Raw genomic sequence first — 15,660 nt, 5'->3', positions numbered from 1 at the left:
CCTGGCTTGTATCAGCAATAGCGTGGCCAGCAGGAGTAGGGAGGTGATCGTGCCCCTGTACTCGGCACTGGTGAGGCCGCACCTTGAATACTGTGTTCAGTTTTGGGCCCCCCACTACAAGAGAGACATTGAGGTGCTGGAGCGTGTCCAGAGAAGGGCAACGAAGCTGGTGAAGGGTCTGGAGCCCAAGTCTGATGAGGAGCGGCTGAGGGAACTGGGGTTGTTTAGCCTGGAGAAAAGGAGGCTGAGGGGAGACCTTATCGCTCTCTTCAACTACCTGAAAGGAGGTTGTAGGGAGGTGGGCATCAGTCTCTTCTCCCAGGTAACAAGTGATAGGACAAGAGGAAATGGCCTCAAGTTGCGCCAGAGGAGGTTTAGACTGGATATTAGGAAATTTTTCTTCACTGAAAGGGTTATCGAGCATTGGAACAGGCTGCCCAGGGAAGTCGCCATCCCTGGAGGTATTTAAAAGACATTTGGATGAGGTGCTTAGGGACATGGTATAGTGGTGGTCTTGGTAGTGTTAGGTTTATGGTTGGACTCGATGATCTTAAAGGTCTTTTCCAACCTATATGATTCTGTGATTCTGTGAGATGATCTCCAGGAATTTTTCTTCCATTACTTTCCCAGGGATGGTGGTGAGGCTGACCAGCCTGTAGTTCCCTGGATCCTACTTCTTGAAGACAGGAGTGACATTTGTTTTCTTCTAGTCCTCAGGAACCTCCCCTGATCACTGGGACCTTTCAAAGATAATTGAGAGTGGCCTCACAATCACACTAGACAGTTTCCTCAGCACTCGTGTGTATCTCACAAGTCCCATGCACTTGTATATGCCCAGTTTGTTTAAATGTTCCCTAATGCGATCCTCCTTGCACTAGGCTTTTCCACTAGTCTGGAGGACCTGGGATTCTTGAAAGTAAGTCTTCTCAGTGAAGGTTGAGATGAAGAAGGCAGTGAGTACCACAGCCTTCTGCATGTACTTTGTCACCAGGTTTCCTGTCCTATTTTGCAACGGGCTTGTGTTTCCCTGAGTCTTTTTTCTGCTGATGTACCTGTGGAAAGCCCTTCTCATTGTCCTTAACTTCCAGTGCCAGATTCAACTCCAGATGGGCTCTGGCTTTCCTAGCCCCTTCTCTGCATACTCAGACAATGTCTTTGTATTTCTCCAGGGTCATCTGCCCCTCCTTCAGCCTCTTGTATGCTTCCTTTTTATATTTGAGTTTTGTTAGGAGGTTCTTGTTCATTCATACAGGCCTCCTGCTGCCTTTGCTTGAGTTCCTTGATTTTCTTGTGCCTCTTGCACAGAGGGTAGTGTGACATGGGCTTTGTTTGACTTGGCTTTTACACTGGGATTATATTTTAATGCAGCATTAGAGTAGAGGAATGAGGGGATGCGTAATGGATAGGCTCATTTCTCCCAATATTTGATGGGAGAAATACCATCAGAAGGATTTTTATGACTGAAGGCTGAGAATATTAAACTGAACTAGATCTATGCACAAAGCAGGAAGATGCTAGAAAAAATACTGGAATGGGATTGAAGGGAAGGAAGAGGGCAGAGGCTGGTATGTTCAATGATAAGTGGAAAGATGTTGAAATTATATTGCCTCAGACAATGTTGTGAAAAGCCTGTGTGTGGAGGAAGCAATTGAATAAAAGGGATATCAGAATAGAAAGACTGTAAATGTGCTGGAGAATAACTGGATAGACAACATTAAAATCACCAGGTTATCATCTTTTTAATGCATTACTAGTTTAATATGATGCTGTCGTAAATAAGGTGATTTTTTTTTTATGTAGGAGAGACTAAAACTGAGTGTCGTCATGGTGCAGGCATGTTAATACCACTCTGTTGTCTAACTTTGAGCTTCACATGAGCTGTAAAAAAGAAATCCTGAGGAACAACAGCAGAAACTGGAGATTTAGAAAAAGACTGTTTTGACGGAAGGTTGAAGCTTTGCATTCCCCTCAGCAATTTTGCTTTGATAGACTAGTCTTTATTGTATTTTCTTGAGTAAACATTTATGTGATCAGTTGTTCTCTCTGAGCACATTTATATGTTAAATAAGAAAAAAAAAAACTTAATACCAAAGAACTGAAGTGTTGAAGTGGGGCCACGTCAGACCCCCCCTTTTGTTCCTTCTGTGGGTATTGTTAAGAGCACTTGAAAGAAACTTCTGTCAGGAGTGCTTGTGGATGGTGCTTCTCAAGGTCTTTGTATGAATGGACTGACAACCCTTAGCATTTCTTGCTGACTACCTGCATCCATATTAAAGCTGTTTATTTTAATCCCAAGGACAATTTACTGTGTTCTGCCCCATCCCTAGAGACTCACAGCACTATGATCTTGTACAAGAATGTAGGCTAGTTGAGGTGGTCCTGCCCAATCCTGTATTAAACTTTTTTGACACTTGTCTGGAGCTAGACAGCTTGTCCCACTGTCTTTAATTTTGTTAGACAGTGGAGTTGGTATTTAACTGTGTAAGATTTAGATATATTTAAATATATATGTGTGTATGTGCATGTGTATGTAAGTATATGTATACGTATGTGTGTGTGTATACATATGTATACTTTCTACTTTAGAATACTTTGATCCTATAGGAAGCAGATTTAAGTATTTTGGTTGGTTTGTTTGTTTTTCTTTTAAATGGCCACTGGAAACTTAGCAAATTGGACTTTGTATGTGCTGTCCTTCTATTACTTCCAGGAAGCAATATAGAAAAGGTGTAAGGAAAAGTCTGTGTTCTCGCAAGTGAGTAACTATTAAAGCTAAGGACTTTGGAAAATGTTGTTTGTAAGGTTGCCTGTGGCTCATGGCTGACAGTGAATTTGCTGTAGTACAGATATTGTTCCATTAAAAACAGAACTGTTTCCGGAAAGATAAGAATGCGGTTTCACTGTGTTAAAAGTCAGGGAAGAATACGGTACAGTGTTGCTCTGAATAGACAGACCTTGTGGTTGTAGGTAAAAAATCTCTATGAAACAGACTTGCTCTAACAACATTACTTTTATTTAAATGCACATTTGTTCTGAGCTCCAAAGGGATGCCTGCTGCTATTCCGGTGGCTGGCATGGTTACTGTGCAGGCATGTGTGCAGTAAATCTCAGTTGGTGCCAGCTCTGAGAGGGCTTGAGTAGCCAGTGCTGCACAGACCAGTTGCTGGGAAACCCTCCTGCTCCTGCCGCAATTACAGTGGAATCAACTAGTCTCCTTTGTGCTGCTTCCTGTAAGCAGTGCCACGGGGAGCGGCAGTAAAATTGCAATGCTTAAATCATTTGTTGAAGGGATACGTTCCAAGAAAAAGAAATGCTGTACATATTGATGGGCCCAGCAATGCAGGTCATGCAATGTTGCTTTGGGTTTTCTTGGGGCTGGTAGAGGATTTAGGGAGGGGAGCCCCCCTGCCAGTTCAGTTCCACCACCACCTTCTGTGATGAGAAATGCCAAGGACTTAAAAATTTAATTAAAAGGTACAGTGGCATGATTATCAGTGGATACCTGCCAGAAGTAAGGCATCTCTTTTAAAAAGGACCCATGTGCTTCAAGCCCAAACTCCAACTGATAAATCTCACAGTAAGAATTCAAAAGTTAGACAGGTTTTTACTTTTTTTGAAGAATACGAAGGCAATTGAGTGTGAGAGGGGTGTGAAGAGCAATGTACAGTTGGGCTCACAGAGAATGGGGGGAAATGGTGTGTCTGAATAGCCCAGTTTTGGCCTCTCGGCTCTCAGCTGATGTACCTCAGGCTCTTGTGAGCAGAGCAGAATGTGGATTTGCAAAGGACACGTGCTGTCTGTTTATGGCCTGCTGCTGCTATACAAACACCTCTCTATCCCTACTCAGAAAAAACAATTTTGGCAATAATTATAGCCAAGAGCTTTGTTTATACTGTTGGATTGATCAGTGGTTCTTTAGTATTAGTTGACTGTGATTGTGCTCCGTGAACAGTAACTTTCTATTGACACCATTTGCTTGTTATGATACAGGTTCAAGCCACTTTGTGTGGACGTTTGTAGTGGGCACTTCCAGTAAAGTATTTATAAGCTTGCTATCTGTTACATTAAGAAAAACATAGTCTATGTCATGCCAGTAACTCCACCCCCCAAAAAAATTAAGCTTAAGGTGATGCTTTAAATGGATGCCTCCTTTTCAAAGAAAAAATGGACTGTAATTCTGTCCAAAGATTTCTGGTGACATCCTGATTTTTTTGAATTGGAGTTGTTACCAGACTCCAAAAGATCACCGTCTTCAGCCCAATTTACAGTGTGTTCATTCTTATGTCACTGCAGGTTAGGGTGGAATCAAGTGAAATATTGCACTGCTGTGTAGTACTCCTAGGTGAGAGAGCAGGGCTTTTTGGTTGCTTCTGACTGGTTGGAAATTGCTTAGAATCTCACAGTATTTGTATTCTGTTGATGCATTTTACAATGCAATCAGATTTGCTGAGTGCTAAGAAGTTGCTATGTGGCAGTCAGTATTGTATAGTACATAATATTTAAGTTTTTCTTTTCCTAATAAGGAACAAAGTAAATATTTCCACTTGTCTTCAACTGTAATGATTTTAAAATTGTACTAAATAAACTGTTACCAACAAGCTTATTGCAAGAACTGTAAAGGTGCTAATGAGAACAGAGATGCCATTATACAATAAAGTAATGCGTGAACTCTTAGAAAGATGCAATCTTTGTCTCAAAGCAGATGTAGTTGAAATTGATACAAAGTGTAACAACTAAAAATTAGTACCAGGAAGGATCCAAGAATAAGTTTAAAAGGTGAATTAGTTCATCAGTTTCCACAAATGAGCTCAGAAGTTGCAGGAATATTTTTGTGCTGTTACAGACATGGGAAAAGAATGTGTAGTGCAAGAATATGAGATCTGATTTGCATCAGCGTTGTTGTGCATGAGTTGTCAATCCAAAATTTAGCATACCTGTCTTTGTCACTGTTGCTAACAATATCTTATGAAGACTTTTTAATTAAAAAAGAAAAGAGGGAAAAAAAAAAAGAAGGAACAAAGAGAAGAAAACACGGAGCCTATGATTATCATGGTAGCAGTGCTTTGCTTCCTTGATAACATTATGGTCATATGCTTTCCCTGTGAGTAGCAAACCAGCCAGGATTTCATACGCCTACCTCAAAGTACACTTTCATCATAAGCAGGCCTGGGAGGAGCAGGAGCATCTGGTACTTTGCTTTTTTTCCCCTCTTCCAAACAGGTAGTGGCCAGTAGCCTGCATTGACATTACCCTGACACCGGACGTCTCTGTGCTAGTTAGCTATGTTGTCTGCACCTGGGACCTCTAGTGTGTGGGCAGAGCGCTGCAGATGGAAAATCGTCCTGCAGTACAGCGAGAGCAGAGCATGTGCAAGTAGTGTGCTAGTGCTGCTGAGAGCTGCTGCTGTAACTGTTTTAGTCTAGCAGCTGCTTTATTACTATAATAAATTTCAGCTGGGTTTCAGACCAGTAGCTCAGATGTCTAATAAAAATGTCTTTCAGTAGGAAATGTTTGAAGGGAGCAAATGCTGTATCCATTCTTAGCAGTAATGATTTCTACTGTTGTTTCATTGCTTATTCGAGGGGGCCCAGTCTCTCTTCTTAGGGCTTGATGCATTTGATTCCATGCTAGTATTAATGAAAGCTAATTGCTTTGCGAATTTCCTGCAAATTGCACTTCCTTCCAAATTATGAAGAGATCCATGTCAAATACCTTATTTGATGTGACAGCTTTTTTGATGCAAGTAAATATTTTCCTACAAAAAGGAGTGTTCTAATAAATAGTTCTATTTCTTCTGACAGTTAATTTTCTGCATAGCTGCAGATTTAATACACATAGGTTATTCAGGTTAGGTCTGAATCATGACAGAATAATAGCTTTTGTGAATAAAAACAGATCACAAAAATAGGCATTGTTACTTATCTTTAACCAGGACTAGTTTCTGGCTGAGTGTTTGCCTGCTACTTTGTGACCAGAAAAGGACTTTGTTGAATTGCTTCCTATTACGCTGTTCTTTTTAAATGGAACAGCTGCTGCTGTTTCCTGTGCATGTGTGTGTACAGACAAAAAGTCTTAATTCTGCTGTGTAGGTATTCTGTAGCAAGACATTTTTATATGGCATGTGACTGTACAAGAATGTTGAAAGAGTGTACAAAGTCTGCAATGGATGATGAGCCAATAACCCAAAGAGGGGGCTTTTATTGTGCTATTCTTATACATTCATGTATGTATGTACATACATGTAAAATACATACATGAACAGTAGTGTTCTTTTTCATCCCAGACTCTACATCTTTTTTGCTTATTTTGATATTTCTAATTTAGCTTTTTGGGGAACAGAATTTAAATGATTTCTACTTGTTATAAAAGCATTGTAATGAGATATAAAAATAGAAAAAAGTAAAATCCTAAGGATCCTAAACCTGCCATTTTGCTTGTCACCTGAATTTGTGCAAATGGTTTAGTCTTGCTGCTTGTAAAATGAATATATTTTCCCATTTTCCTGAAGTTCACTGATTCACAGAGAAGCCGGATACTTGATAACACATCATTCAAATAATCTTACATAGTAAAAAGCAGATACCGCAGAAAACCTTTGATTATTAGAATTTGCTGTGAAAATACATTAATTCATATTCTATACTATATATATATATATAGTGTGTGTGTATATATCTGTTCCATTGTATTTTTTTTAATGCAAACCAGAATTTCCAAAATAAAAAATTGGAGGGGATAGGGGGGAGTCTTAAATACAAGAGAGTTACTGTTTGATTCAGCATACTTGAAAAGAAATTTTGTGTTAAAAGATGTGGAAATGTTTTACTTAAATTTGAGGCGCTGCTGACCTCTGCTGGAGAAAGCATTATTTGCAGTTTTACAGAGATCTATGCAGTGCCTCTGTGGAGAAATGTGTTCTCTTTAAATTCTGAAGGAAAAAAATCGCTGTAACTCTTTTCCCTTATATACTGTACCATGATTCCAAGAAACTGAATTCTCTTCACTTGCTGTTATGGCATTGTCAGTGGCAATGAAAACTGCTCTGCCTTGTAGCGAGGTGTTGGATAGAGGAGGGAGTAGGGAGCATCTTAGCGTTCCTGGCTGCAAGGCTGTCAGCATTTTGATGAAGGAAGAAATGTGCTCTTGGCAGTTAATGAAAATGCAGTTTTAGCAGCTGGGAGGAGGTTCTTGCTTCTGCTGTTACCATAAAGGTAACACAGGATCTTTGGGATCGCATCCATTCAAGCATGCTGAGCCACCATCTTATCACAGCTATCTTTGCATTCTCTCTGGACATCTTGCATGTTTCTCTCAACTCACTAGAGTTTAAACTGATCTTTCCTCCAAAACTCATGGTATTATTACTTTGCCGGTCAGTCAGGCCTGGAACACAGAGTTAATTTTACACATCTCCTTCATCTGATCCACAAAATTCCCTTTGCATTATGTCTTAAGTTTCAGCTTTTTGTGTGTTCTCACAGCTAAAACTGCATCAGTCCTCAGCTCTGAAGTGATGATTAAATATGCCTTTGATTATTCCTGTGGCTAGTGCATGTCCATCATAAAACCATGTATATTGTTTCTTCTGGTATGATCAAAGAAAATTGAACTTGGAGACCCAGACTGATAGCAAGATGCCTTAACTGTTGTACAATTTTATGTTGTTTCATGTATTGCTATGCAGCAACTAATAGAAGTACTTTTGAAATTAAAAAGTATTCAGATACAAATATTTGAGAAGCCTGAAACTTAACTAATAATCAGTCTGTGTACTTCTGCGAGTATCCAAGACAGGTTTTTTTTTTTTGTGCAGTAACTCTGAAAATTTTACTCTGTTTTTCAGGATATTCACATTGTACAGCAAATCTTTGCCACTAGACTTGGCATGTCGTGTCTGGGATGTGTTCTGCCGTGATGGAGAAGAGTTCTTATTCCGTACAGCCCTGGGAATATTAAAACTTTTTGAAGATATTTTGACAAAAATGGACTTCATTCATATAGCCCAGTTTTTAACAAAGCTACCAGAGGACTTGCCTTCAGAAGAATTCTTCACATCTATTGCTGCCATTCAGATGCAAAGTAGAAACAAAAAGTGGGCTCAGGTAAAGAGGATGTTGATCTTTGGTAACAGATGATTGTACTGTACTCATGAAAACGGGGTTTGGCAAATATCTGGAAGAATGCTTTAGCAGAGCTAGTCTTCGATTTTACAGGTAGGTAGGACTATGTACCTCACTCCATGCTTTTAGTATACATTCAGGTGAGTGGATTCCCTGAGCTTTTTCTCCTCTGGAGAGAGAGAGCTCAGTTAACATTCAAAATTGAAATGTTGGGTGGAGTCAATTAAGTAAAGTATCATATGACTTTTTAAACTTATTAATTACAAAGGCTGCTAGCAGCATTACAACTTGATATTTAAAAGCAGCAATTCAGTCTTTGGGAGAAGATGGCAATTTGTCAGGACACATCATCATACAGTCATTATCTTAATATCCTTGAGGATCTAGTTTGCCTAATTTTGGGCTGTAAAGAAGTGAATACGTCTGATGTCTTCACTGGAATTTAGCATTGAAGCCTTTACTTCAAAAACTGTAGTCTCATCACTGTAATTCCAACTAAATTCCAGCTTAAAGAAAAACGATGGAAGTGTATCATCTGAATGTGGAAATTAAGTGTCTGTAACACCCATCATGCTGAAGAGTTAGGTCAAATGTACTCCATAGCATTTGGAGTGTAAACTCCTTTTTTTTTTTTTTTTTCTTCAAAGCAGTAATACAGCCTGCTTCATGAAATATGCTGTAATAGAGCTCTGACCAGTTTATCCATTCTTTTTTGCAGTGAAACTGAAAGGTCGCATTAAATGCCATGTTTATGGGAGTTTATGGTTCTCTCCTGGAGTAATAGTCTGCTTGTAGATTGGGGGAACTGCCAGCTTGCTATTTGAGATGAGAGTTTCTAGCCTTCGCAGTAGGATTAGATTGTAGCCTTTTGAGCCTTATCTTGTATACAAGGGGGAGCACAACCTGTGCTGTCCAGCTAAGAGCAGCACGCTGCCAGCATTTCCTCCCTGACATGGCTTTTCTCACAGCTTATTTTGCATTTACCTTCTGGTCTTGGTCATAAGTTGCTAGTACAGATCCAGCTTTGTTTCTATCCTTAGAAAATTTTTCAGCCAGCTATGTCTATACAGGTAACCTCCCAGTCTTGTTCCTTGTTCAGATGGTTCACTTTCTTTGAACATGTCTTGTGTGGATGAGGATCATGTACCAAATCATTTCTCAGCCTACTGCTGCTTCCTTTGCAGAGGAGGGGAGATAGAGGTCCTATTCTGCCAAGTAACCCAAGTAATAGGCTTGCTTAGCCAGTGGTTTTCAGTCTTTGATACCTGTGAAGGTTTAGTGGTGATTATCACAACAGGAGGAAGACTTCAAAGTAATCTAGCCCAAGCAGTCGTCTTCAGTCTCTTCATCAGCTTCATTCTGACTGCACTGGAATTTCTTATTGTTTTTGCTTGTGGTGGCAAACTAAAGAAAAAATGCTGCTGAACTGTGGTGCAGACAGATCTCAAAACTCAGCACGCTGTAGGGTTGGTATTGGCTGACCTCTTACCTGTCGACTTCTGCACGAACTGTCTTTCTTCACCAGGTAGTTCCATTGCAGAGTAAGTTTCCATCGGTAAAGCCTCTTCACTCTCTAGCCTGCCATCCTTTTCCAATCCAGAAGTGGGTAGAGGCTATGAGTTTGCTCACATCGTGTACTTACTGGGACTCCTCAGTCGCTGAACCACTGAAGTCGCTGTTGGAACCAACCTAGAAGCATTAACAAGACACAGAGTGTATGGGATTATGTTTTCTGTTACTAAGATGCTACTTGTGATGAGCTCTTACCTCGCTTCAGGTTTTTAAAGTTCACCAGGATGAGTTTGGACTCAAACCTGAACTTTGCAGTTCTAGGACAGACAGGCTTTTGGTAGCGTGTGGCTTGGTTGCACATGTGGACTCATAGCAGTGCTGGGGCTGTGGCAGCATGCACTCAGACAGTAGGCTTGAGAAGTCTAGCTGCAGTTGGAATGCTCCCTAGCTGGATGGTAATTCTGACTATTGCTGTAGAAATCAGATGCTTTGCTGTAGTATCCACGTGTTTTCTGTAGGGAAATACCTTTTGGAAGTAGCAAAATGAATGTCCATTGTGATGGATGCACTACCTTTAAGATAAACTCTAGGTGGACTGACTGACCAGGTGCACTAGTTCCCAGAGGATGCAGAGTGCTCTTGAGCTTAGAAAAGTGGGCTTCGTGTTCCCATTGTCTCGTTTGGTTACAGTAACTTGCATAAGCAAGCAGCAGAGCTTGAGGTACTACTTCTTTGTAGGAGTATATTTGGTCAAATTCAGCTGCACATCTCAACAGTAGGTGCATTTGGCACTCGGGAAAACACCCACTTACTGAACCTTTCATCTTGCTGTACCATGGTAATTATGGTCCTGGTATCCTGTGGGTCACGTTCTGGCGTGATGATATATGTAGGACCTCATCTAAAATGTTATGGGCTGCTTATGAATCTGGATCCCACAGTCCTGGTTCCCTCATCTGATGAGTTGGTTTATGTTTTCTATCTCACTTCATTTTCCTTTGGTCACTGACAATGTGATCAGGAAACTAAAGACTGAAAGGAGTCCTGGTAAATCACAGACATGGCACTTCTGGTAACAAGGACTCTGGTTATCAATGGGAAACCTGCAAGCTCTGTTTCTCTTCTGGAATTACCTACAGAGAACTCCAGGCCCTTGTGCCAATACAGCCTTAGCCTGAAATGTGAGTGACTGTTGATACCAACAATGGCAGAGAAATAGAGATGGTAGAACAGACTAGATTGTTGGCTTAGCACTTCTGCAATCTCTATGCTTCAAATCTTAGCTCCATAAAGTTTTCCAAATAACTAAAGAATCTGAGCTCTGTTAGTTGGCTTAATGTCTGTGTTTTTCTGCTTTTCTGGATCAGTATTTTGGTGTCATTCTCTGGTTCCTTAAAAAGGTTAACTTTTTTCACGAACATTGTTACTATGGCACTCAAAACTCTCATAACGCCATTTGATTGAGGAGCTGTTGATTTACCCTGAATCTCTGTGAAGAGGACCTCACTGAAATCTCTTCAATTCTAGAAACTGCTGAACAGCCAGCCAGCTGTGGCTCTGTTCAGACCCATGTTGAACCCTTTCATTGCAACAGCTATGGATGCTTTTACATTGAAGTATAGGCAATGTTGTGTGATTGCCCTGTGAGTGATTTAGACCCACCTCCTGTTAATTCTGATGGTGCAGAGGTTGGTTTGAAGTTGGTCAGAGAGAGAAAAGAAGGATGCTTATTAGTAAGTGCAATTCTTTGAGATGAAACGTCCCTCAGGATGTTCAGTTCCAGGGTGATTCTTGGGGATGCTGCTGGACTTCTTCAGCAGAGACTAACTACAGGGCAGGGAGCATGTTAAGCAGCATGAGAAACTGGCTAGCATTGTGCCCTCTACATGAGGGCTAACAAAACAAAATTGTGCTTCGGATAATAGGAAATACAAATTTTCAATGTGAATGCAAATGGAGACTTCTTGCTTCAGCAAAAGATGTAAGCAGATCTGGATGCAGTGACGTGCTCTAGACAAGCACCAGTCAGCGCTGTGGTAATTCTGTCCTGAACTCTTAGATAATGTCATACTGCTCAGGTTGCTCACTTGCTGTATTTTTAGACAGTCCATTTATCTTGAGAATTACAACTTCCCCTCAGACAGCATCCTTTAATAGTGCTAGACTTGTGTAATCTGGGTAAGAATCTCATCTCTGGGCTTCAAAAGTGTGTGTTGGGAGGAGATTGAGTTTAAACCTTTGTTAAATCCATTTGTATCTACTGTGCCACAAGAACTTATGGGAGAAGTCTCCACCAGTGGAGAGGTTCCCTAAATTTGATTACATTTAATAGTTAAAATAGTATTGTTCAGAGATAATTAAATTGGAAACTCTTCAGACAGTGATTTATTGTGTCACTTTTAAAATCTAATACTCTTTTCTCTCTCATTCCTTGAACCAGATACTGGCTGCTCTGCAGAAGGATAACCGGGAAATGGAAAAAGGAAGTCCTTCACTCAAACGTTAAAACTATGATTGCCTCCAGTGACTCACAGGAAAAGAGCTAAAGTGGCAAAAGTATTGAGTACTGTTTGACATGTATGAGCCTGCAAATCAAAGTGTTATTTCAGAGTTTTGTTTAGTAGTAGGATAGCCTTAAAGGGAGAGAGGTAAAAAGAAAAGGGGGGGGCAAGGAAGGAAATTAGGGGATAAAACCCTTATAAGTGAAACCTAGGCTTAGCCTTAAACTTTTAGTGGAATGAGCATTTGCTGTGGACAGCGTTACACATTCTGTACTTCTGATGAGGGCAGTGAAAATAAACAATATTAAGGGGTTTTTTTAAAAGTTTTTCTTTTCTTTTATGTTTTAAAAGACTGGGCATTCAGTGATGTCAGTTGCTTTGAAAGCTATTCCTCGGTTTCATTCTTAGGCAGGATATATTTCCCATACCCGTAACAGTAGCTGGATCTAGATTTTAAATAACTGGTGCTGGAATTTACAGTTAAATGATGTAAAGGACCATTTCTTTAGAAATGCTTTGTGTTTTATAGGCTGTGGGTCCCATTTACCAAAGAAATCACATAGACGTAGAACTACATTCCATTCTTTAATAAGAAAAAGTTAAGTAGAAAGTAAACTTGGAAGAGAAGTCATGCTAGCAGTGCAAAACCAATTATTCTTCAAGATGCCTTGGAAATCTGTGTTTCCAATCTGGATGCATATGGAAGAAGTTCCATTAATCAGACTAGATTCCAAACTCACCGGGGGGTTTCTAATATTAAGGTGGCATCATTTCCCAATTGTACTCTCTTTCCTCTGTTTAAACACAGAGTTGTATACTACTAAATGTATGTTTCCGTGTCTCCCTCTTCTGGGGCAGTGCTGTTTCGGGGTGTTCTTGCCTACCAGCTACTTATTCCTGTGCTGCCTCTCCAGTTGTGCTGATAAAACTGTAGGCTGAGCAGATAAATTGAGAAATGGTTAAAAGCAATTTTATAGTTACTTTAAACCCAGCTCTGCTCACTGGCAAAACTGAGGAGGAAGGGCGTAGGGGAGAAGTTACATAAGCCAACACGGCTGCTGAAAAGAGCAGGTTCTGTGGGATCTCCTGAAGCTGCTGCTGCCATAGGGGGAAAGCGTTACGTGGAGCTGATCTGTATGTAGTGACAAGTGAAAGAAGTTGGGGAATGTGCCAGAGAAATACTATCAGGATAAGTACAAGCTGTCATTTCCTAGCATTTTATCCAGCCTCTAATACATGGGAACAAGTTACAGAGACAGGAAACTTTGGCTGCATAATTCTGTTACACAGCTTAGATCCCCTCTGCATTCAGATGAACGTTGAGCTGTAAATCATGAGTGCCTCTGATTTACAAGAATGTTGATCACACAGTGTATAGTGTAAAATCTATTTTATAAATAATGACGATCATTGAAAAGGGAAACTAATTGAAGCAATATTTGTGTTAACTGTCAACAGGCGTTACCAAATCCTCTAGCTATATATGGTCAGTAGTTTCCCAATGCTCTTCAGTCTGTTTTATGCTGATTATTTTGGCATTGTCTAAATAAAAAAAATGAGAATAATAGTTGCACACTGCTCAATTCAACATATAATGTAAAGGACTGTGGGACATAGTCAAAATACTGTCCTTTAGTACAAACGTTGTTTCTGCGAGGGATAGTTTGACTGTAGTATTAAAAAGAGTGAGAGCAAGATTCCCTGGTAAGTGAGGACTCATCATCACTTTGGAAGCTGTGTAGTGCAAATGCAGCTTGCAAGTCTGATACCTCATTGGCCTCTTTTCCTGTCCACTTTGTGTACCTGGCGTAATGGATGTGGGTTTTTGTTGGCCATCTTAATTCCTCCATAAGAGTTCTTCTAGGTCATCACTTACTGAAAGTAGATGTCAAGATGTTGATATGAAACACATGTTAATTCTCCCAGAATTTGTATAGCTTTGGTCCTTCAGTGACTGGTACTTGTATGCTACATTGCTTTGAAGTGCAATAGAAAGCTGGAAGGTCAGTAAGTGTTTTTTAATATTACTTTTTCTATTACTACAACAAATATGCCTTTCCCTGAAGGATATGAGAGGCCTACCATCTGAAACATTTGCACTATGCTTTTAAACAGTTTATTAAACACAGAGACAACTTTTTCCTCAGTGTATGTTTTTAGGTGGTACTGTAACTGGCTTTGTGATTTAAGTCTTCATTGCAACTAGATTTGTATTTCCTTTTAAACCAAGTCTACAAGTGTGGCTCATTTGTCTGGTTAAAATGCATTCTTTAGCCACTAGGTATCTTTGCAGCCATCAACAGCCTGTTCTCCTTTTTCTCTTCTAATAAGATGTTGAATGTAACAGTGGAAACGGGCATAGTTGTGGGAAAAAGGCCTGCTGCAACACACGTGCACTGTTTGTTACTTGCAAATGTAATTACTTTGTTCTGTGATTTGATCTTTCTGTTCTTAGAAGATGTATATATTTTCTAAATCATTTATTTGTGTATATAAGGTATGTTCTTTAATGAAGAAAAGCAATGCAATAAGGAGCTTTGCACAGTTTGTTTTCAAACAAAATACATTAAAAAAAAAAATCACCTGCCTAAAGATGCAATTGTTTCAACTTCTCAGTAACTTGATTTGAAGGTAAAGCTTGAATTTTCGTAAAAACAGAGGTGAGTAGTAAGGGCATAGAATTACTCGCCACTGAGCTTTTTAAGTTTCTTGCAGCATACCAAATCTCCTAATTAGCTATTAAGGAAGATTTCTGTAATAAATTCAGGGATTGCATAAAAAATTTTGACAATTTTATCGTTCAGGTGCTTGAGAGTATCTGTAACATGATGCATGAGATTTTCTTTCATTGAGCAAGTGTCCCTATCAAGCAAACTTTCTTTTCTTCATGGGTTTAAGGAAAAATAAAAATGCTGCAATACATCAGAAGTCTGCAACTGCCACTGTACATGCAGCAGATTAGACAAACCAGAAAACTTCAACCAGATTTGGAATTCTGTACGACCTGCACTTTATAATATAGCCGTTTTGCAACTTCAATCAGCAATCAGTCATTAACGTTATTTCATTTAGTAAAGAATTTCATTTGGAAAAAAGGTACCTTGTAACAGCTTATTTTTGAATGTTTTAAAAACTAGGATGACACACAGAGAACTGTTGGTAACATCCCCTGTACATCATGTTTAAATAGGTTTTATGTAGTTATCAAGTTTGTTTTGTTTAGATATGTGTACCAAACTGGAACTTTTTTCAACTGTAAATATATGGTTTTGTTAAATAAAGTCATGTAAAGTTACCTTAATCACCTGTTGTCACTGTAATTCAGAAATTAAAAATTCAAGTACCTGTCTGTTTCTTCACAGGCTTCTTTAGCAGTTTTTGTCTGTCCAAAATCAGGACTTTGGGCCATTTAGGTATTGCAGGTGGAGGATTTTTTGGTGATGCGTTCCAAGTTCTCATGTTAAAATACCTGTTACATTACATGTGACATTTAGAAGATTTGATACTTATGGTGCCCATGGTTTAAT

The 15,660-nt window shown here is 39.6% G+C and overlaps 1 protein-coding gene across 3 annotated transcripts in view; it reads left to right on the top strand.

Moving 5' to 3' along the window:
• TBC1D14 (TBC1 domain family member 14) overlaps positions 1 to 15,453 on the top strand; it is a 76,999-nt gene extending 61,546 nt beyond the window's left edge. For 2 of the 3 annotated variants that reach the window (XM_075499715.1, XM_075499714.1), the window contains exons 11-12: positions 7,844 to 8,102; positions 12,073 to 15,452. In XM_075499715.1, coding sequence (XP_075355830.1) covers positions 7,844 to 8,102; positions 12,073 to 12,138 — 325 coding nt within the window. In that variant the 3' untranslated portion in view covers positions 12,139 to 15,452. Of the gene's footprint in view, positions 1 to 7,843; positions 8,103 to 12,072 lie in introns of all 3 variants that reach the window. The other variant, XM_075499713.1, reaches the window with a different exon arrangement.
• Positions 15,454 to 15,660: the final 207 nt, after the last annotated feature.

Source organism: Mycteria americana, chromosome 4 (assembly GCF_035582795.1).
Source record: "Mycteria americana isolate JAX WOST 10 ecotype Jacksonville Zoo and Gardens chromosome 4, USCA_MyAme_1.0, whole genome shotgun sequence".
Classification (NCBI taxonomy): domain Eukaryota; kingdom Metazoa; phylum Chordata; class Aves; order Ciconiiformes; family Ciconiidae; genus Mycteria; species Mycteria americana.
This window is presented reverse-complemented; position numbering and strand designations above follow the sequence as displayed.